The sequence below is a fragment of the Corvus brachyrhynchos genome, unplaced genomic scaffold, assembly GCF_000691975.1.
Source record: "Corvus brachyrhynchos isolate BGI_N302 unplaced genomic scaffold, ASM69197v1 scaffold18, whole genome shotgun sequence".
NCBI classification, from domain to species: Eukaryota; Metazoa; Chordata; class Aves; order Passeriformes; family Corvidae; genus Corvus; species Corvus brachyrhynchos.
The window spans coordinates 5,539,377-5,563,666 of record NW_008246064.1 but is presented as its reverse complement, the minus strand read 5'-3'; the positions used below and the strand labels follow the sequence as shown (position 1 = coordinate 5,563,666).

Here is a 24,290-nt window from a genome sequence, read left to right as displayed (position 1 = left end):
CCTCCCACTGCTTCGCAGAGGCTGGCAAGAATCACAGTTCTGTGGTGTGCAAAGCAAAAAAAGGGGGCACTTTGGGGTCACTCAGAGAAGAGAACTGGGCTTAGTTCTTCCTGAGCTAGATGTGTGTTTCATGCCTGAGACCCATCCTACTGTCTGATAGTCGATTTCATCAAACACAATCGGTATCTGAAAAACTGATACTATGTGTTAAATTTTATCAGAATGATAAAAGCTGAATAGTTTTGCAGGTAGGACTTCACATCCTGTCCTTGCACTTCCCACCATCTCCTGTTCCAGAAGTTTCAGGCCAGGAAGCATGTAAAGAAGAGCTAATTAGTTGACTTTCCTGGTAAGTAAGACATACATTTGTAGGTGAAGAACAATAGACTTTTTCTGGGGAAGGCTGTCTTGGCAGGGCTTCTTTGCAATGGAAAAGCCAGTAATGGTTGTGGTCCTTTCAGCAGTTTATAATGGCAATTTTTTCTGACTGTTCTGTAGCATCTTCTGAGCATGAAATTACTTCTGAGAAATTTGAAAGATGTGCTGTAGTGGTATAGTTAGGGGCAGAAAAGCAGTGGTGGTGGGGTTATGTCTCTTAAGCTCTAAGAGAAGCAAGGGGGGGGAGGAGATGGTTGTAGTTCAGGGAGTCCAAAATCAATCTGCGGAATCCTTTCAGTGGTTGCAGCTTGTTCTGAAAGAAGACGTATCTTGAAATAATCTCTCCTGTAATCTCCTCTTCCAGTCCTTCCAGCAGCCTCCTAAGCCTGCTAAACTCATCAGAACTAAACTTTCCGCAGATTATCCTGTACACTGATTGTACCTGAGCAGCAAAAGTGAAATTTACTGACAGAGCTCCCTGCCATCCCAGTACACACACTCCCAAGTCAGAACTAACCAGATCATGGGATTCTGCGTAATACACTTTGTCTTTTACTAGGTTTCCTCATGAACATTGACCACATCCTTATTGAAAGTGGATGGATGAAATTAAGCAACTTTTAGGAATGAAGATGAACTTGCCCATAGTCAATCAACACCAACTGATTTTCCTAAAACTCCTTTCTGGTCCTGGCATTTGAAGATGCTTGCAAATTCCATCAAAAAGATGAGCCTAAGTTCTGAAAATCAGGACTTGATCCAGGGTGGGGAACAAAATAATCTTGCACAAAGCTCTCTTGGTAGTGTTCAAGTGACAAGAAGCAGCAAAAAATTATAAATTCCCTATGTAAAGTAAGGTTAGAATGCTCGTGGATCGGATATTATTTCAAATTGGAAGGTAACAGCAAAATGTCAGGTGACTGTCTTTACAGAACACAGGGGCTTTAACTTACTTCTGATGTTGTGCAAGGAATTTAGTGATGTAGGAGAATCCACTGGTCTGCTAGAAGAGCTTCGTGTTGCTTAAATACAAGAAAAATAGGTGCTCTTTGACTGTGAAAAGCATCTTGTTAAAAATTGTATGACATGATGCATGTCTCAAGGTTATTGTTTTTCTGTGGTAGATGATGACCCGACTAAGTGATAAGGTGTATAACCTTTTCTATGCAGTATGGACAAAGATCCTGAATGGGAAGGTATGTAAGATGCTTGGGCATTTTCTTTGCTTCCTCACCCTGCTGCTTTCCATCATGCAGAACTGAATCTCTGGGAGCCCACATGAGAGTCTCTGGACATCAGACATTAGGAACCAGTCCTTTGGAGGAATGAAACTTTTATAAACCACTAAAAGCTGCATAGTTGCAGGTTCAATTTTCAGAGTTCAGGATGTTGAATACAAGGCTGGAAATGAAGTTTAGTGTTGCTAAATATGAATCTTTGGATGTGACAGTAATTTGGGCAGTATGATGAGCTTTGTTGGTTCAGAGTCTATTTGTAAAACAGTACAGAGAAATTACGAATTTCACAACAGCATCTGTGCTGGGTCAGATCAGCAATGTGGATGTCCCATCATCACGGTTCCTGCTGTGGTTAATAGGAAAAGAAAGCAAGAGTAATTTTATAATGATACTTTCCCAAACCACTAATTGCAGGAGATTGGGGAAGGAATTGTGGGATTTCTGGAGTCAAGGATGATATTGCTGTGTTAGATCTTTTGAGCATAAGAATCTCCTCTGAATGTGTCCAGCCTCTCCTTGATCTCACAAACTTCCAGCATGCTGAGCATGGAGTTCCACAGTTCACCTGCATAGTGTGAGAACAGCAGGCTTTCACTTGGGATTTTTGTGATCCTTCCACCTCCTAGCATCAGTGCTGTGTCATAAGTGTTGAAAGAGAAGTAAATGCTGATTTTGTGATCACCTTTTCAATGTGAATTATGGTTATAATTGTCAGGATGCATGAACATATATGTGTGGGAAAACCAGAGTATATACTTTCCAAAGATGTGCACAAATCCCAAAGACGTGGTTGAAAACACTAGGGTACATCAGAGAAATTTTATTTAAACTGAAAAAAAAAAAGTATGTATGTATGTAACAGGAATGCTTTTTGAAGGCAGTAAGAGACAAATACACTCCAAAAGCAGGATTTCTGGACTGTTAGGAAGTTTTGTTGTGGTTCTTGGGGCAGGAAATTTTTTCACTTTTTGCAGACTTAAGGAACCATGGTATCTTGTTTTCTGATGTTAAATGTCTATTGCACAGCTTAGGTTTTGCTTCGTTCTATTAGTTAAATAATACTTGTATTTGGATAATGAACCTGTTTTTTATGTAACATAAATTGACTTAATTATTGTGCGTAATATGTCTCCTGATAGAACTGGTTATTAGTGAGTTAAAGTTTCACACTTGATCATGCTGATGTCTGTGGATCTACAGATCTTTAAAACCCCCAGTGTATTAATGCTGTTATCAACCAAAGCTGCTGCAGCAGCTTTATTTATTTTTCCTTTCTCAAGGGTACTGTAGCGGCCAGTTGGAGCATTAGCCACCAAATGCCAAGGTGGCTGTAGAGTAACTGCAGCAGCATTTCAGCATCTAATGGACCAGGTCACGTGCAGAGCCTCATTAAAATATGATTAAAGTATCCCCTTTTGTTTGTTCAGTGGAGCCAAGCCCACGCTCTGTGCTGGACCCTCCATTATGTTTGTGCCGTGTGCTTGGAAATGCCTCCTGGTTTTTGTGAGGCTGCTTGTTCACCCCTCAGACCCCAGCCCTGTCCAGACCTCTGCTGGAGGTGCAGCTGGCTTTCCTTATTCCTCTCCCCTCTTCCATCCACCGTTGATTAAACATGAGGAAATGAAGATGGTGTCTGCTTTCATTTAAACATAGTCTGCTAAAGGCAAATATGAAGCTTCTGTTGTTGTTTGGGGGTGTCTCCTGCTTTCCTGTACCTCTGCTTTTTAACTGCTGAAGACTGGGTGTGGGGCTTTTTGTTTGTTTGGGTTTTTTTTCTTGGTATTTAATTAGTAAGCTAGACTTGCAGTTAAAGAACCGGCATAAATTAGTTGGTAATTTGCCGTGACCACCTGTGGTAGTACATAAATAATGAGGGAATAACAAAAACTTACGACTAAATGAAAAAATAAAAAGGATTTCATTGCACTTTCTAAGACAAGCCTTCATAGCTCGTCTGGAAGGAGTAAAAAATGGGCTGTTGTTTAGGTTTATTTTTTGTAAAACATGGAAATCAGTGTGCTTCAAGCTCTAAGACTCATAGCATGAATCCACAATTTTAGTTTGTATCTTTGATCACATACAGCCTTGACCCATGGACGGCATAAACTTACAGAAACATGGTGTAGTTGATTATGTCCTATAATCACTGTAAATGACTGGAGAGGGACAGCAGACTTCTTGCAGCCGTTGGAATTTGAGCAAATGAAGAACATTATTTCCAAATCACCATGTTGCAGAGGAAGAAGGGATAGAAAATGCTATAAAAGTTCTTAGATCTGGCTTTTCTTTTGACACTCTGTGAAATCAGATGATTTGGCACTTGTAACTGCTGTGGGTAAGAGGCGTTCATAAGAAATAAAATAAAATGTATATGTGGCAGTGGTGGGGGAGGCGTCTGTTCTGAAAACATCTGAGATGCTGGAAAGCTTGTCCCCAGTGGGAAAGAGAAATTGCATAGCTGGCACTGAGGCTCGCTGCTTATGCTTATGTGGCCATATTTAGAAAAGGATCAACACTAGGAACTGAATTATTAGAGAAGTGAGTGACTGGAGGGATTGAACATAAAGGAAATTATTTCTATCTTGCTTGTTTGTTTGAGTTTTCCAGATGATGCTCTGGGAGGGCTGCAAACTCCAGACTTGCTGCCTATGCAGAGTGAATCTGGAGACGAGTTTGAGGAGGTCAATGCTTTTTGAGCTAAAGCTCCCCTCTACCTGGGTTTGTAGGTGGCTGCCTGCAGGTAGGAGATGAGCAGGAATGAAAATGACCCGTTTGACTTGGAAAAATCTGGAAAGACTTGATGGAGTGAGGTGCAGGCTGCTTGTACTGTGTGTAGTGCTGGGGGAGGTTTCTGGTTTCAGTACATCTTGCAAACAGTCGTATGTATAAGTAAAGCAAACAACAGCCAATTAAACATAACAACCAACACCACATTTCAAAGAAGTTATATATATAAAAAAGAAAGCTGTCTTATTAACAAATACTTGCCAGTATAGCAGCACAGTTTATCACAATTACTTGCATCTCTGTGGCACTTTTAGTTTATTGTGGTTTTGTTGCAGAACAACAGATTATCTAAATAAATCAGTTAATTTGAGGGAGGGGGGTTAAAACAGCACTTCTAAGGAGAGATCCAAGAGGAATGCTTTCCAAGTTTTTAGGAGCAGTTAAACTACCCTCCCCCCTTGCTTTCTTTCCACCCCACCCCACGCCCCCCATTAAGAAGTGGTTCTTTTTGTTCCAGTCATCAAGACTCATTTTGAAAGACTTATTTTTCTGGTTTTGGCAAAATAGTTGATCAGCGCGACTGGCAAGGAACTGCTGTGGAGCAACAAAGAATTTCTGTGTAGCTAAAAACTGTGTTCGAGGCCATCTTGGAGCCATTTGTGAGCTAGAGTAGAAACTCTGTGTAAGAAAGGCCATTCAAGTTAAGTCGCACGTTTTCCTCCCCAAAATTAGCATACCAGAATACTTCATTGCAGTGTTTAGAATACTTTGTACAAGAACTAACAGTAAGTTGAAGATTGCTAACTGAGGATCTGTAATGATGCCAACTGACTTTTTTTTCTTTTTTTAATGAAAGCTTTGTATACATAACAGGATGAGTCATCACTGGAGAGTTCTGAAAGTGTTTGGCATCCCGAAGAATCCTTTTGTGTGTCTCTGCTGCACAAAACGAGTATTTTTGTCATGAAACTCTCCCTTAAGAAGAACTGTAATAACTGTAAGCTTTAGAGGGTGGTTTTCTAATGTGGCTTAAACCTTTACTTTCTATTATTGTTTTAAAAATATTTTGGTATTCTTAGATCTTCTTGAATAATAGGATGGAAATTTCTAAATATTTGTTGGCTGTTATTTTTTTTTAAGGTGTAGCTTCAGACATACTTCTATTTTATATTTGTTTTTAAAAGTATGTAATAGGAGTTTGACTGTTTTCGTAGCTTTAATGCGAGTATTAGAAGTCTGGTTGTGGGAGAATACTGTTAACTCACTTTGCTTTATTCAAACAGGGTCCCTGTAGTAAACTGATAGTAGCTTCTTATCTGAGTCACATTTATTTTAAGTACATTTTCTTTTGATACATTTGTCACATTGAAGAACTGGTTGGCCTTGGTAGTTTTTCTTACGTCTCTTTGAAACTATTATCTTAGAAAGTTAGAGTGTTTTTTTAATGTGTGTTAAGAACATCAGTAGTTGCTGTACTCAGGCAGAGGAGCTCCTTGGTAAAAAGAAAGAGAAACCTTTCTTACTGAGGTGTTGGTGAGTAACTTGTCAGACCACCACTGTATTTAGTCCATGATTTTCCTGGTGATGTGAAACCTGGTTTGTGTAATTTTCAAGTCTATACAAGGCAACAGAGGTGGAATTTTGCAGCTGGTGCAAAAGGGTAGCAATTTAATTTTTACCTGAGATATTTTGCAATGGATGACATTTTTCAGAGATTTTTTTCCCTGCCATTCATTCTTTAGTAGTATATTTTCTAAGATGTGCTGTCATTAATTTTAAAAATCAAATCCATTGATGAATTCTTTCATGATTTGTTGTGGTGATGGTGTATTTATTAGCTAGTAAGTTTAGCAGTTTTAATTTTTATGATGTCTTTTGAGTGAACCCAAATATAAAATTCCTGGCCAAGGAAACTCGAAAGAAAGAACACAGTTCTTCTTCAGAAGAAGAATTCATGAAGAAGTCATCAGAATTTGTAGGGTCTCATCCAGAAAAAAAAAAGCTTTCATAATAGTTTAGAATTACATAGGCTTTTCATCCAAATGCTCTGAATGATGCTGATAACAGAAGGCATAAAAACCAAAGGGCTTTCAGTCAGTCCTTGACGAACTACATGTTAATTACTCAGCCCTGTGTGTGCAGGTGTGATGGTTTTGAGTCAGGCTCACAGACTCAGGTATTTTTATTTTAATGTACACATCCAAGGCTAAGCATTTAAACAGGTTTGCATTTAACTTGGAAGAGAAAGAATAGAAATGTACTTAGCTAATAAAGTTTGTTTTGGTGATACTTTGTATTAAGCTTAGCATGAATTCAGTGGCATTGCTAAAAGATTCTGTTTAATGGGAGAGCACTTTGTCAGTGTTGATTTGGGGTTTTTTTTTAAGCTGAGGTTCTTCTGCTGTGCATTACCAACATAATGTTATTCTGCAATAAATTAAATGTTGGGGTGTGCTAATGTCGGGTGTGTCTAATGAGACTCAAGCCCACATTTGTTTTTATTTTCCAGTGGAAGCTAAACCTCACCTTTTGATTTCATTTTTCGAAGAAAGAAACCCTCAACATATGTGCAGATTGGGATGTAGAATTGGCTGTAAGAAAATAAGGTGTGTCTTGTATATTGAGAAAGTAAAACTTCTGGTGTTGCTATTAACTTTGTTTTCCTGGCATCCTCTCAGAGCTTTTATTGGGACAACCTCTACTTCAAAATAATGTACTTTTTCCAACAAAGCATTATTTCCAGTTGTTTAGATAAAGGAAGCTTCCCTTATGGACCCTGAACCAACCATATTACCTTTACTGTAGGATCCAGATGCGAAGAAGAAAACCAGTATTTGTCGCTTATTAGATGACTTTATATGCTTGTTCTGGAGGTTGTAGGCAAGAACGAGGCCTGGAATTTCTGTGAGTCTTCTATGTCCCCCAAGTCTTCAGAATCAAAGTATCGTAGAATATCCTTATCCAGTATGCTGGATGCTGCTGTAGCTTTAAGTTTTCAGTGAAAAGGCATTTCTGGTGCAATCTGTCACTGAAACAGAACAAAGATACGTGGAGGAGAGAAGGTGATGAAGGTTACTGAAGGTTTCCCACCTCATCACTTCTGAGGACCTGTTCGCTGGTAATTTACCTCCCCGTGTTTTGTTGGTAATGGAAACATTCTAGTTAGCTTTATATTTACAGGGCATTTAAGGCCGCGGTTGCAGAGATCTGTTCTGCTGGCAGCAGTGACTTGGGCAGTCACCTTTTACTGCAGCTGCTCAGCCCTGTTGCTCTGCCAGTGCAGTGCTCAGATGCCTGCATGGAGATCCTGGCTGGGAACTGGCTCCTGACAAGGAAAGGGTACGCGTGGCTTACATGTTATCTTCAGGTGAATATTGGACTGCTGTCCAAGTCCTATTAGTTTTGCTTTGACCCATGCTAGGTTTACTTGTAAAGCTGTTTTTTCATATTCTTGTAGTAAAATCCTCATATTCAGGGAAATTTTGCTTTTAAAAGGAATAGGTCTTATCAATGGCAGTTGGTTTACAAATAACTTTTTAAATTATTTATTTAGTCTTTACCTTCTTTAGCTTTGCAGTCAGTGTTTCCTTTCACTATGATATAGTTTTAAATTTATAATTTTGTGCTTTTGTCATTTTATTCTAATTTAGAGAACTTTTGATAATAGATCTTGAACAATTTTAACCTTTTTAAGTAATACGAGATTTAAAAAGGTTCAAATATGCAGGAAAAAATACAAGGTTTGGCATAGTATTAGCATCTTTATAATGTCAGTAACATATAGTCAACAATTAAATATCTCCTGTTGTGCCCACATCTGCTTTACTTGCCAGTAAATTAAACCTTCCACAAGTCAAGGCATACCATATTTAGCCTACACAGTTACCAGATTTAATTTTCCACCAGGAATACTCAAAACTCCCCTAGTACTTTTGAGAAACTGAGATCCAGGAAGCCAGCTTTGTGTTACCTTTGTGAGAATTTTGTGCAAAAAAAAAAAAAAAGCTAAATATAACAAAAAAAATAGATAAAAAGTAGATTGCTTAACATAACAGCTATCTAAAGAATTCACATTGTGATGTATATATACATGTGATCTCTTATAAAGATGAGAAAACAAGGGTTAATAATTAATACATTTTACTTACGGTACTTGCAGCGCAGTTTACAAAATGATAGGTGCAGATATTCTGTAAATGTTTTGTGGAAATTTGTCATGAGAAATTAATACAAATTGAGCTGCAATTCCAGTGTATTTGAAATTGCTTGTATCTAAGAAACAAGGAACGAAACCCATCTGAAAGGTGGGAGCTGTGTGGAAATAGTTAACGGCAGACTTGGGTATTAGTGTTGGGTTCGGCCTTGCTGTTAATGAGCTGGAAAAAGGTGGGAGTTAATGGTATTGACAGACAGAGTGGAGGTAAATGGATTTGTCAACACAAAGAGAGAGAAAATGGAGACGAACACAGGTTAGGAATATACAAAGCAGGGAAGAAGGAGGTTCCCCCCAACCTGCTCTAACAGATGAAACAACCACCATTGATTGAGTCAGTCAGGCCTGATGGGTTTTCCAAACACGGTGCTGATGAGAGTGAGAATCTTGCAGTAAAATTGTGCTGAAAGGGCACAGCAGATAAATGAATGGGTTTTTAAAATCATATTTTAATTACTTCAAATACATGGTGAAGATGATTACATTACTGTTTATTTTGCAGTTAGACTGTGTTGAGATAACAACAGGCATGTCCACGGCACAGTGGTGCTTTGACACAGAAGTTAAGGTTCACACCTGGGTTTAAACCAATGCATCGTGGGGAAAAAACTTGCTGGTAAAATACAGTAGTTAAGAATAAAGCATATTTAAAACTAGCAACGTTCTATTTTTATGTAAAAAATATTAAACCTGTTTTATCTTGTAGATAATGGTGAAAAGGTAATGATAGGCAGAGATTTTTTTCTCTTTTTCTAGGAACTTTGAAAACAAAGTTCTACTCAGAAAAGAGAGGGCAATTTTATAAAATAGCATTTTCTAGTGGTAATATCTGTAGTCCACAGTGGATGAAAACATGTAATAGCTCTTACTATCCTAAATAAATAAATAAATAAAATTATCCACTCTTGAACCATCCCAAATGTAACCTCAGCTGCTCTGCAGACACAAACATTGAGACTAGACTAGCAGCATTTACCAGCTGTGTGTAAGAGCTACACTGCACGTAAAGGGATTTCACATTTTATTATGTGGGAGGGATGATGTCAGTTTGGTTGATTATGCCCCTTTCAAGCTGCTGTGATAATTACCTGCTTGTTACCAGAAGTGTCGAACCCATTTTCAGTTCTTGTTTGCTTTTGCTGTCGTGCCCTAATTGCTACACAATTTTGTCCCTGCCAATTACTACCTTGGAGTTGAATTTTACAGTGAAAAAGTTATAAGAAGCAATAAAGTAATTGTTTTTTAGATCTTGTAATTTCAATGGAATATTTTATTATGCTACAAAGTATATTGAAATACATGCTGCTCACTTCTGTGAGACAGTGAAATCCCGTGGTTCCCACTGAAATGACAACAATGTGGAAGGCATGACTTTTGGGCAGATAAGGATACTTTTTGTTCTGGATATATATGTTTGCTGGGTTCTTTAGAGACAGGAGCTCTCAGGTTTGCTGGGCTTTTTTTTTTATTCTTTGCCTTCCTTTTCATCCTTTTATCCACTTCCTGAGTTTTACAAGTTGCCTTTGATGTAGGTATTAGGTCATCTGATGTGGTCCTTTATCCATCGTTTTCTATGAAGATGTAATGCAAATGGATTTCTTTAAAGGTGCTGGGTTTAGCAGTGTTCTGTACTCTGATTAAAGCTACTTGTTTGAATTATTCTGTGGAATAAAGCGTCCAGTAATTGGTTTAAGGACTGGCTGACCAAGCACTTTGTTGTTTGGGAACAGTCATCTCTTTGCTTTGGGTTTTTCGGGTGGTCCATCAGCAGTGAAGTCTGGTATTAGTCAATATTAGTAACAATTACTGTTGTTGAAATCTGTATATGGAATGACATGGATGAGCACAGGGAGGAGGCAGAAGAGCAGTTAAACAAAGTGCTCTTCAGAATAAGGAGAGAGGATGATGTTGCCATGTAGAGGTTTAGGGATGGGGCTGCAGTCCAGAAAGGAGCATTTCTGGCAAGACATTTGGAGTGTGGGATGTTTGTGGCTGTGCACTAAAGCTCTGTTTATCATAGAAAATGTGAGATTTGCTGCTGCCATTTCAATGTGATTCAGGTATCCACAGCTGAAAGACTGAAATATTGGCAAAAAGTCATGAAATGGACCAGAGATAGTAGAAAGCTTGGAGAAAACCGCTTTGGGGAGGAAGGTGGAAGTGCTCAGTCTGTTTGGTTATGGGGGTGGGGGATTTAAACCCTAAAAATAAGCAGTAGTTAGAGAACAGTGAATGATTTCTCCAACAGGGAAAATACTGAGTTCTTAAGGGATCCCTCATGTAAGAGGAAAAGAGACAACCCGTGGTTGAAAGCTGCAACCAGAGACGTTCACAAAGGAAATGAGCCCGAATTCATAAGGAGGAACAAGTGACAAAGGGAATGGCAAAGTGAGTGGCTTTCTGAAAGACAGGCTTCAATCAGTTATGGTGAGTGATAGCTACGGATGTTGGGCTCGCATGGATAATGATTCCGGCCTTGTGTCCAGTGAATCCATGAGCAGTTGGACTTCTGTTTTGACAGCACTGCCTATAGCAGCTTTTCCAGGGACGGTGTAATGAATGTTGAACACCTTTGTGGTGGAAGATTGTTTTCAAACGTAATCTTTAATACATTGATTGCAAAAGACAAATGGTTTCTAACGTTCTGAGGACAAGGCATATTTCAATTGTAGTGCTTTTTGTTAGCATAAAGGCTTTCAGGTACTTCAAGGAGAAATTCCAGTGTGCAAAAATACTGCAAAAAAAATTATGCGGAAGTAATACTCTTAAGAAGAAATAATTATTTTAATACTGAAACTTGTGTGGCTGTGAGCTAGGAACTGCTCTGTTGTGACACCAAGGCAGTACTTGGTTAAATATGAGTAGCTTTAGGGCCATTAAGTTACACATATGTGCTTCCCTGTCTTCATCTTTACAAGTGGTTGCCAGTATAGCTCTTTCAGAGCTGCTCTACCAGCTTTTTATACCTGAAAGTACTTCTGAAATGTTTGATTAAGATAATTTTTAAGGCTCTGTGGTGTGGTCTGGTGAGTAGAACCGAATTTCCATGCTGTAAATGTTAATTAGAAGCATATGTGTATATGTAAAAAGCAAGCTGAAATAAAAGTATAAATATCTAAGAAGCTGTCATTCCAGAAGGTCTGTGCTCAGAAAAGATTAGGTAAATATACAAATAGTCCCATTATAAATCAGCTGCAGTATCATTTTTGATTATCTTTGTTACTTTTTTCTGGTGGTCTGCAGAAAAAAAAAGTTAGGAAGCAAAGGGATTCAGAGTATAATTTCCAAATCCTTTTAGACAGCATTACTTGCACTGTTGCTAAAAGAAGCTCCACTTGCTTTATTCCCTCTCCTCCTTCTCCACTAACCCTTTCCTGTCATTGCTCTCCTCCCTGGCTGCTCCCAGCACAGACGTTCGTGAACCTCTAATGAATGAAACAAACTGATGTGGATGAAAACGCTTTTGCTGGGCATAAATTTAATCAGAGTTAATTCAATTTACGCTTAGTATAATTTCTAAGTCTTCAGGTCATTGTGTTTGAATCTTGAACATTTTCGTGCTTTTCTCCACAGTGAACATAAATTTTGAGAATTGCCTTCCTATTACATTAAAACACATTTTAATGTTTAAACTGAGGATATTTGTAGAACTGGACAGAAGCTGCAGAACTTGAGGACCCTCTGCAAGTTGCAGGGCAGTAAGTGAAATAAGCTTGCAGCCTTGTGTCCTTGGATGGTGGCCTCAAAGGAACTTGACGTGGAGGTATCAGTTGGTCCTCTTGGATGACTTCCATTGTAGTAGTTGCTCCAGCAGGGTTCTCTGGGGACGTGCCCCTCTCATGTGACACAGAGACAATTTTGTTTATAACTCTGACCTGTATCGTATGACGTAGGCTGAGCAGTAGATCACTCTAGGGCTGGCAGTTCTGACAGCCTGATCCTCTTTCAGGCTGGGGAGGGTGGGAGTGTGAAGGTGGTGATCAGGTAGAAGAACTCCTCTAGCATCAAGTGCAGGGAAACCCATCTTTTTATTACCTTAACTTTTTTTAAGGTTTTATTTACGAGCATATTAAAGAAATGAGGAACTCAGACTTGAAAAAAACAATCAACTACCCCACCCAGTAATTTAAAAAAAAATAGCATTAATTAATATATTTACTATTAAAGGACTGAAGTCTGGCATGGGTTAAAAAGATACAGAGCAGTTTGGTATAGTTGGTAGCAGTCTCAAACAAAAATAGGTGAAATTCTGAGAGCATCGGTGAACACAGATGATCATTGTCCCAAATAATAATGGTAATTTAACAGTCCTTTGAACAGAAGTTTAAAAGTTCTCTATTATAATTACTTGGAGCTATTTGTAAGCTGTCTGTAATTGTCAGAAGGCAAATTTATGTCTCCAGGTTAGAAGAATCTTCTTCAGGGATGGAAAAAAGGTGTAGGCACATTTTTGTTCGCAGAATTTCTAACAAAAACCTCAGAATTTCTACCTCATCAACGCCCCTAGAGATTGATACGCCTGTTTATACAGAAGCTTTTAAACGTGTTTGAAGATCTGTATTACTTGTGCCTGTGCTATGGAGTGTGGCTTATTATGCTACTTGTATTGTTGTTTATATTTCACAATAGTATTTCCAGACTTTTATTTACTCTAGTATAAAAATAGTTTCCATGATCTGGCTTTTAGGATTTACATCTAGTTTGAAAACAATTTCATTAAAAGAAAAACAATTCGTGTGAATTATAAATTTACACTGACACCCATCTGATTCCATTGCCCATTTTCTTCTTAGATCTATTTTTATTCTTCTGAGGTTTTCCAAGCCTTCTGACTAAGTTTTAATGGATTTTTAATTAGTGAGCAGATCTTGTGTTTTTTCCCTCTGGCTTTCGTAGGTTTAGCAGTTTTACTGAAAGAGAAATATTTCATAATACTTGTTGACATTATCTGAAATAAAAATGCATTTCTTTATAAGGAGCACTAAGGGTGCTAACAGATGGAAAAGATACGTGGTGATATGACATTCATTTCTGTTGTGGTTTTTTTCCTGTCTAAATCCATTTTAGATGGGTAATGACAAACTGTAGTTGACATGAAAGAACTACTTTTTTTACATGCCATCAATTAATTTGAGTATTATAAAGAAAATTCTATGTAATGTATTCTAGGCCAGCATCTTGTATAAAAGAAGGTTATTTATATCTCTTGGGTACTGCCCTTCCTTTCATGTCCTGATCCTTCTAGGTGAAGCTAAATGCTTATTTAAGATTAAAGCTTAAGTACACTGATACTGTTGCCCATAGGTTCTTTTTTGCCTTTCATAAACATAATTTTTGGTGAAACTGGTGGATGGATGCCTTTTTCAGGGGCTGCTGTAGCAGACACCTGAGGGAGAGACAGGTGTTGGGGTTTTTTTGTGGTATTAGTGGCATCAGAAACATAAGAACGAATTGAGTTCTTTTCCATATAATCTACAGGATGACTTGTGTTGGCTATGAAGTCTAAAGACATTAATAAAAGTGACTTGAGACAGAAGATTCTGAGCTTTATTTGGTGAGAAAGCATAAGATGTTCTGAGCTGACTGATGCATTTTGATACATGTAAGATCTGGAAACCTCTCAAAATGATGTCATGTGAGTGAGGTTATTTTATGTAAAATATAATAATTGAATGTTTGCATAGTTTTTTTAGTGTCCTAGCTGAAGAAATGATGAATAAAGGCAGTGGTTAGAGCCCTCTGGTATCAGTGTATACAGACTCTCTACTTGCTGTGTATAAAAACAGTTCTCTTGAGTAAAAACTTTAGTATTTAGTATTAGATTATTGGATTGTTTGTATAACTGCACTGTGTGTGGCTGGGTGATAGAGAGTACAGCCTTCACCTGGCACCTAAATACATCCAGTGAGGATATTTAACTTGAAGAGACAAATGCATTTCGTAGGAATCTTCATGATGTTCCTGTGATAAGACTCTGTCAGATTGCAAAGTTCCAAAAGAAAATCTTTGAAAATGACTTCTAATTAATGGTGCTAAAATTACAAAAATCTGTTCACAGAGACCAAAACTTCTACCAAGTTGCAAGTACTTGGCAGCTGTTTCTCATGTGTGATGACTCAGATCCGCTGAATTTTATGTACAGGATCTTGAAATCACCAGACATGAGAATTACAGCCCTTACCATTGTGTTGCCACCTTTATTCGGAAAAGAGTAGCAGGCAAACCCTGCAGCGTGTGAAAGAACAAGGAGCTGCATAATTCTTAAAAAAGACATGAGCTTGGTGCTGATGTGGGTAACGAATTCTGGGCACCATGGCTGTTCACAAGATTGGAGGAGTTAGAACTTGGCATAGCCTGTCGTCATGGAGAAACAAATCTTGTGTTCAGATCGAAGTGGATGCTTATGCTTCCCGTCAGGAAAACGCAGTGTTGGGTGCAGTAGCATGTTTTTAATGCAATTTTGTTTACTTAGAGGACAGAGGAGTGTTGGGCAAGTGCAGTATTGAATGGTGCAGGTTGAATTTGTCACACATGAAAGTCTTGCATAGGTTAGAAATTTGCACTCTTGACAGTGCCAGTGGTCTCTCAGCTGTTCATGTTGCCATTTCATTCTCTTTGCCTGTCAAAAGAGAACATGTGAAAACAGTCAGTGGACTTGCTAAACATTATTTAGCAACTTTACCAAAGAGCTTCACACTAACTGTTGTCTGGAGGAGTTACAAAAACAAAGCCATTACCGAGCCTGAAGCCAGGTAGATAAACAGAACTTGCTGGGATTGGAAACTTGCGGGTGCCTCTTCTTGGTAGCTCTTGGTACTCCCAAAAATTTGTCTAATTTGATTCTAGAAGAGGTTTTAAAAAATTTTGCAGGTGCTGCAATTCTAGTATGTTGTTTTGGATCGTTTTGTTAGCGAACATGACCAAATGCATTGCTAACAAATCTAGAAAGGATGTAGTTTGTGCAAAACTGCAGATATAGAATGTGTTGTAATTGCATCTGAAGGTTTTTTGCAGTTTTTTCTGAAATGTGTATAATCGTTCAGGTCTGCACGTAAAATGTTTTATGTCACGGAACTAAAACTATAAATGAGGCTACATATCAGTGGGAATGTGGTTCTTGAGAAAGAAGAACCTGTAGCAGTTTCTGATGCTGTGCATTGCTGGGTTAATGTGACAGATAGTTGACTGAAAGCAATTTTCACTTACAGAATTTATAGATGTCTAAGCAGTCAGTTTGAAAAGTAAAAAAGAAAGCTGAAAGATCTGAAAGCCTTTTATATGATTTCTCACTCTGTTATTGGAACTGTCTCCAAATCTGAAGTCCATACATGTAGTTCAGGCAGCCTGGCTTCATACTTTGGCCATCCAACTCAGATTTTCTCATGTAATGGTATCACAAAAAGGTGGGCAGAAGTCCGTTGCAGGGTAGTAGGCTTATTGTCAATGTCTCAGGCCATAACTGGCTGTAGCAGAGCTATAATTTCATGGGTATTTTATGGGCTTATGTGAAAAATGTATTATTTTATGTACCTGCAACTGTTAATGAACTGTTAATCAGTGATACTTAATCTTCCTAGTTTGATCTTTGGCTGGTGTGACCTTCTGTCTCTCTTGCCAACCCACTGAGGATGTTCCCAAATGGGTAATAAGTTGGGAAGAAGACTTCATGGTCTTGTTATTGTTACGAAAGCTCTGTTTCGGCTATGATAGCCTTCATCTGCTTTATCTCTTAAAAGAGCAGTTCCAGACTCAAACTGAACAACTGTAAATAACATCAGGGATGAACAGAGAAAATACTGAATATGGTGGCTTTGTCCAGACCAGCCTCATCACTCAACAGAGTGCAGCTTCAGGGTCCTGGATCTGGCAGCCTTCTGCAAAATTGAGTTGAGATTAAGATTTTTTCAGGAGTGAGATGACACTCCAGTTGCAGTAATTATGGCTCTTTGACTTGGGTAGACGGTCCTGATGAGTGCCTGCAGGCAGCACATCCTATTTGCCTTTTCTCAGTCTCCCTTGGAAAGTAATTTTGCCACCAATATGGGCCTGAGAACCTCCATAGTACAGGTAACTCTGTGAGGACAACTGAAGGCAAAAATACAGATAAACCAAACTCCGCATTTACTTAAAAGTACTAATTCATTTGGCTTTTAAATTGCTAGAACTCTGCAAAGCAGATTCATTTTGATACTTCACTCCCAACCTCTCAGGACAGCCTCAAGAGCTCTGCATTTACCAGTGGTTTCCTTTGCACTTGCTTACTTTCTGTCAACAGTGACTGTTCTCTAGAATGAAAACAAAGATGCATCTCTGACATTTGGTACAAATAATCTTTAAAATAGTTCTCTTTGCCTTTATTTGGCCAGTGTAGGAAATCTGACAAATCTCCCTGTCACAGGGGAGTACTGGAAAAGTTTAGTTGAGAATCATCCAGTGGAGGTAGGTTCTTTTTCTGCTTTTTTTCTCAGACATCCCTGATCTCAAAGGCTATAATATTTTTTTTTTTTCAGGTGTTTATTGCTCTCAGTGGTAACTGTATAAAATATAGATGTGGAAAAGTTTCAGCTCTGAAGATGTTTCAGCCTGTGTGAAGGAATAACATTGAGTGACTGAATAATGTCTTTTAGATCGTTACTGGTTAGGGAAGGTGTAAGATGGGAAGTTGAAATGTTTTGGTTTTATATGTAAGCTGGGTCCCTTCTCTTTGATGTAGTATTTTATGAAAAAATTACTATGCTTTATAAATTAGAAGTAGTAAGAAGTAAGACACTTGGTTTTGATTGTACCAGGAGACTAATAGGCAAGATCAAGTGTATTTTTGAGATGTTTTAATAATGAAACTGAAGGTTGTGCACATTCTATGAGATTTTAGTTAAAGTCTGGGTTAGTAGATGTTAAACAAGAAAGTTTTCACTTCTCTCTATTGGTAAACGGTCAATTCTTTGTCACCTTTCACTTGCCATGTTTCTGTTGCACATCTTTCCCATACATCAGATCCCTCATCCTTTAGTCTACACATATTTAATACAAGAGGTAAATAGGAAGAAACTACATGTGGCATTCTTTTTTTTACCATGTACAAAAGAAAACACTGTGGAGAGTAAGGGCAAATGTTTTCACCTGTTCCTGGTTGCTCAGTTGAAAAATCCTGTGAAGAATCTTTTAAATCAGAATCAATTTGAAGCTGGAATCAGTATGATAGTGAGTTTCCTATTTTAGGCTTGTTAATGTTTAGGGCTATTGCAATTAATTCTAGTTAGCTGGCATCTTCCTTGCTTCCAGAGCTGTGTTCATTTTATCCAGACTTGGATGTAGAATTTTCTCAACTCTTAGAAGTGATAAAAGAATAAAGTAGTGTTCAGAGAGGGGAAAAAACCCCTTATCCTCATAGGTATTTCCATGAATTGATTCTTGCTTGCTGTGGTTCTCTTTGCTTGGGGCTACCAGCTGAACCTTGGGTATTTTAGCCTCTACTTAAGCACAGTTAAACTTTTACAGCTGTGTTTAGGACTCTACGGTTCAGTAGTAGTGTAGTGGGAGCATGTGGCTTTTGCACACCTGTTAAAAAGATTCTTGAAAAGAGGGTAACAGCTTTCACTTGTGAAAGTGCCTGTGAACATTAATTTGTGACTAGCGGTGCTGATGGCAGCACTAATTGAACCTTTTTATAAATCATTCCTGTACCATCTTCCAGCATAAGGCAGTGGACAGATGTTCATTTAACAAGACATCTGTGCCGGTTTTGGATGTTACTGTATCCCAGATGTTACACTGCTTTTTAAGGTTATTGGCCCTGTTTTATATATTTAGTACCATCAGTTTGCTCCATGGTTGGTGAAGCATAGGAAGGAAGGTGGTTTCTTTTCTAGATGATGTAGAGGTTTCAGCATTTTGGAAAAAGGGGCAAACTCTTGAGTGGCTCATGTGTACCTGTTTTCGTAAGCCTGGAACAAAATGCTCTGGGTGAGTATGGTAGTTTTGATAGGTGGTCTTGAACAAGCTGTCACCTGATTTTGTTGGTAGCAACTTAGGGAGGACTTGCAGAAACTGGTGTCTGGCAATAACTTCTGGGTAATCATAAACTAAACCTGGCAGTGACAGGCATCTGAGGATAGTAGCTTTGTCAGTTATTTCATGTGGTTCCAGGAAATGTTGGCATATGGCCTTATTCCTGATCACTTTGTGGAAAGAATGAGTAAGATCCAAGATGTACTTTTGACCTACATTGTACTCGTCCAGTTATGGTGCTATTGCTATGACCTTTAAAAAACAACAAAGCAAAACACCAAAAGAACCCGAATCATGCAGAAAAGAGAAGAAAAGAAACAGTATCTCATTACTTTTCCATTTTCTCCCAGCATTAAACATCTGTTCTACTCTCCATGCATTCAGCAGAAGCTACTCAGGTACCTGGTGATCTCCCAGTGTTATCCAAGTCCCCAGGGCTTTGAGACAGCCTCAGCCGGGCTTTCCCCTGTGCAGAGGGAGTACCTAATGCTCTGCTGAGCCCTGTGAAAGGTTTTTCTGGGCTTTTTTCCCCCTCAGGGCTAAATTTAATTAGTTGCTTACCCAGAGAAGAATTACGAGATTTTTGTTTACTATGGTATATTTAAAGATGGAGATTAATGAAAGGCATTAGCTAAAAAACCTAATTGATAAAAAAATTTAGGAGTAGGTCACAAAGGATTTTGATAAATGACTCTATTTTATGGAACTAGGAGTAAAATTATTGTAGACAGTAACTATATTCAACTGGAGTCCTGTATTAATAAAAAAGTATAGTTTTGTCTTTGTTGTTGACTTTATTCCATAAAATGCTGAAATGTGCTTTAAACACTTCAAGAAATTTTATTTCTCTCAGTGGATCTGTTCTTTTGAGTAGAAATAGATGTGCTCTTGTTTTTTTCCTTCTAAATTGAACTCTGTTGTAGGAAAAAGGCGGGCGAGGAAGCCGTGGCAGGGACGTTGGCAGCATTTCAGCCTGCGTACCAAGCTGCCTGCCTGCCCACTGACTAACATTTATTGTTTTCTGGTGGAGTCTGTATTGGTCAGGCTCTGCCTGTACGTTTTGTTCTGGGTCTGTTGTGAGCTGTTAGGAGATGTGGCTCATCTGTGTACAATACTTCTGCCGTCCTGAGTTGCTGGGGGTTCTGCGGTGTTACGCGGAAGGGTGATGTAGTTACTCCTCCTAGTAAGAATGTTTGGAGTTGGGCTTCAAGATCTAGAGCAGAACTGAAGGTTTAATGTTCAATACAGCAATTATGGTTCAGGACTGCCTGGCTTCATGTGGGTGAAGGGGAATAGTCCTGGGCTGTTTTTCCATAATTGCTTTCAGGCAGCAAAAACTGGCCCCAGACACCGTCTTTCCCCTATTGCCTTCTCACATCCTTCTTCAGAAGGATGAACTTGAGAAGAAATCGAGTCCAAGGCGAAGAACAGAGCACAGGCTGCCTTCCCCACTGTTTTTAAGGGCGAGTGGAAATAAATATAGAGTTTGTCAGTGGAAAAATGTAGTGTTATGCAAACCAGCCAAAAGCTTTATGTATAAAACTATTAAATAAAATGTGTAAACTTAATGCAAATAACATGAAACAATCCATTCTTACTACAAATGCTGGTTGCAGCGATTAGGTATGCTATATGGCCTTCTCAGATGGCATTTGCTGTGGAAACATTAAATTATAGTTGTCAGTACAGTGTATATTTCACTGGTTTTTGACTTGAATTTTTTTTTTCTCTAAGCCAAACATAAATTTGTAGGCTGTAAAATCTCTTCTGCTGATTGGGAAATGAATGTAACCAGCAAGAATAAGTTAGTGATATAATCTACCATGTTTTCCACTGTTTTTTCAATTTTATTTAAAACCTGCACAACATTAAGAAGGGTTTTTTGCCTTGTTTGGGGAAGGGGAATGGCAAGAAAATATCAGGAGTGGTTATTTCTGCTGAAAGAAGCAGTTATGTTTAATTAATTGAAACCTCTGCTTTTCCTTGGTGTTAAATAGGTCGCTAAAATAGGATAGAGAGTTCAAGGAGCGAATACTCCTCTTTTTTAAACAAAATGTTTAAAAAGGTTTTGTGAGGTACTTTGGTGTTCAATACATGAACTGTAGTTTAACAGAAGATCTAAACTTGTCTTTAAATTATTAAATAAACATAAACAGTCATCATCTTCCACTATCCAGCAAGTTTTGCCTCCAGAGCTGTGTTTGGTAATACTGAAAAGGGGTACGTGTGAAGAAGCAGAATTACCATTTATGTTTGTGATGATTTCACAGTAATCCTTGTTTAGTATGGTCTTGTAAATTGCATTGCACACAGATAGTTGGTAGAAGAATAATTGGGATAGGATTTAGAAATAATCCCTGTTCTTAGCTGATTGTGTTCTGTAAAGCTTTTGAGCATTCGTGCACCAAGGGAAGTGATTTCACTCACCTGCATTCCTATCCTTTCACTGGGTGCTGGATGATGTGCTGGGATGTTGTGAAGAACTGCAAGAATTTAATACTTAAATGCTTTCGTTTCTTTACCTGCCGCTTTGTTCCTCTAAGTGTTAGAAGAGTGTTAACCTTCCTTGCCGTATCTTAATCTTGCTGGAAGAGCCTGTTCTGTCCAGTGGCTGTGATACTCCATTTGCTCTACTCCCTACTCTTTATTACGGATGGGAATCCATCTCTGTGACCATCTGAGATGCTGCTGCTGGAAATGTTTGTGTCCTTCCCACTTCCAAAACACGTGTCCCCATTCTGGCTGGCTCACTGGTCGGTGCACTCCTGGATGGGCTGATAATGGTGGCTGAAGGGAGCAGTGCAAGACCGTTTCTTCTGGTCACTATGCAGTTTATTCTGGTTGTAATTTTTGTGAAACGTGGATTTTAAGAGACTACACTGGGAGCTTGTAAAGTGGCAAGTAAGTGAAGGGGATGCTTCTGTCTCTTGTAAGAAGGCTATTACTTATTTTATGTGTTTTGGGTGTGCTGTCGCTGCTTATGGATAAGCAGGCAAGGGGAAAGATAACCTTGTAATCCCTAGGGTTCCTACTGCACTCACGTTTTTCAGCATTATCCTGAACAAATTTTACAGGGATACCAAGAAAAGTCCTCCTGTCCTTAATCTCTTCCTGCATTCCTCTTCCCCCCAGCTCCTTTGTAAGCTGAGTGGGAGGTTTTCAGACTTTGGTTTGAGCCTCCTTTTAATACTTCTTTTCCTCCTTTGCAGAGACAAAAATGGCCCCAGCTCAATTTGAAGGGGTTGTCTTGCTAAGTACTTAGTCCAAGGCAGTCAATTCCCTTTTTGCAGGAGAGCAACCAGTATAGATTTCAGAGACGGTTCCAGTTCTGCCCAGTTCTTTGATCCAAGAGAACCAAAGGCATGGCATGATAGCGTTTCTTTTGTAGCTGATTTAGCAGATCCAGTCTTGCAGAAGTAGTTTGGATAGACCTAAGTGCTACAACAGACTGTACAAAAAAAGGAAATGCTGGTTTTGAAATGATTTAATCACTTCAAAAAAACGCAAAACCTTTTCTCCCCAACGCAGAACTAAACCCAAACCTTTCAGAATCCTCTGTGAAAGAGGAACTGGAGGGGTTTTGTCTGGGGGGGCAGGCGGGGTGCCCGTGTGCTGGCCTGCATGGCATCCTGATTCAAGGCATGTTGGTTGGGTGAATGGTTGCCTGGGAGCTCTGAGACATTGGAACTGCTGAGATGCCCCAAACCGCTCAAAATTTGTGTACTTGGAATGAGAAGCTCCCAGGGTCTCCCAGGCTTTCCGTCAGCACGCCAGGCAGGTTGCCAAGTAGCCTGAAAATTTGGGAGGCGAATTGCCAAGCTCTTGGCTCCCTTTCAAATGGGCTGCTGAACAGCTGGGAATCTGGATGCCTGGGCTTCTCAACAGCCCACCGTGATAGTTGCTGAAGAGCCAGGCAGGGAAAAAAGGCTGGAATTTGTGGCATAAACCTGTCTGCTTTCCATCAGACCTTGGTTGAAATTGAAACAAATCTGCCAGGTATTTTAGTTTTGACAGGCTGTCCTCACGTGATGACTTTTTTAATGTGATGACATCTAGTCATCTCTCATAACATTTTACTTGATGTGTCAAAATATTGTTTCACTGAAAATAATGTGTGTTTCAATTTCATTGCTTCAGCATCATTATTATTCCATGGAAATTTCTTCCAAGGGTGCTCTGCATGGATCAGTCTCTATTTTATAGTAGCTACTGCCCAGCTTTTGATAGCGTTCTCTCTTATCTCTCTATAGTTACGTGTTACATAGAGCAGACAGGATGCTTGTATCAAAATCTGGCTGAGTTAGTCTGTTGTTTGATCAGTAAAAGTTCATTACTGTATTTTTCTTGTAAGAAGAATCAGAAAAACTTAAGGGGCCAACCACTGGTTGAAGTGTACCTTGCTGGAGACAGAACCTAGAATGGGAAAAAAGGAGAGGAAGCTTCCAGCTCGTAGAAGACTGAAATCATGGGTTAGCTTGAATGTAACATAATTAAGTGCTGACATTAATCCCTCAAAATGAAGTGATTTAAATCCTAATTTTACAAATGCTTTCAGTCTAAACAGAGTTTTTTCCTTATGTTTGCAGGCCTCGGAGTAGAGGAAAAACTGCAGTGGAGGATGAAGACAGTATGGATGGTTTGGAGGCAGCAGAAACAGAAAACACTGTGGAAACAGGTACTGAGAATATAGTGCTGATGCTCTCTGGGTATTGCTTCTCTCTCAGAAATGCATTTAGTTATGCAGGACTTTGGTAGACAAGAAGTAGTTCTTTAATTTTGTAGTCTGAGACATGCATTGTAGTGGGTTTGTAAACCAGGCAGAAACACCAATTAGAGTGTAGTGGTTTGGTTCAAAATATTCCATTACTTACTTATTTTGCTTCTATGAGATAAGAATTAGGAGACAGCAAAGCAGGCACAAAACTTAAAAGAATATAAAGTTTATTAACAGACCTAAAAGAAAGGGAAAAAAAAAAGTCAGACTAAACCTTCAGAACACTTCTCCTCCTCCCCACCTTTCTCCCTTCTCCCACTGACAGTGTAAAAAGACAACTCTTGAGATTTTTCAGTCAGTTTACCACTTCTATAATAACCTTTTTCAGTTCACTTAGGGAGAGGAGTCTCTCTTGCTCATGCTATGGAGACATCTCCACAAGAAGTTCTCTCATGGTTTCAATGTCACAGCAAGCCAGCTGCCCAGGTTGGTTCTTTGCTCGCACATGAAAGTCCCTTCCCCCAACTTACAGCTTTCCCCACAGCTGCTTTCGAGGGTCCAATCTTGAGCTACTGGGGTACCATTTTAAGGTTGAGCCGTTCAGAAACAAAGATTCTTTTCACCCGTGTCTGGGAGCATCTTCATCTCTAGGAATAGAGGTCCTCCTCCTCCCCTGGGAGTAAGGGTCCTCATCACTTTCATCTCTAGGAACAGAGGTCATCTCCTTCCTTGGGAGTAAGGGTCCTCATCAAATTACAGCTACTGTCATTTGCTTATTTCAGCACAAGTACTTTTGCTCATAATTACAGCCACAGTTATTTGCTTGTTTCAGCACAGATACTTTTGCTCACAATTGCAATTTGAATGCTCCACCCCCCCCATGTTTTCATGAAATCACAACTGGTACTCAGATATATCACAGTCCATCACCACCATGGCTTTACAACAGATTTTCAGCTTCTAAGCTCTCCTCTTTCTTCTCCCTCAGGGTTTCAGCTCTTCCTTCTTTACT

General features: G+C 39.0%; 1 protein-coding gene across 1 annotated transcript in view; it reads left to right on the top strand.

Moving 5' to 3' along the window:
* The window catches only part of KMT2C (lysine methyltransferase 2C), a 193,942-nt gene that overhangs the window by 24,778 nt on the left and 144,874 nt on the right, over nucleotides 1-24,290 (top strand). The window contains exon 3 of the mRNA XM_017746748.1: nucleotides 23,151-23,239. Within this exon, the coding sequence (XP_017602237.1) occupies nucleotides 23,151-23,239 (89 nt within the window). The remainder of the gene's footprint in view (nucleotides 1-23,150; nucleotides 23,240-24,290) is intronic.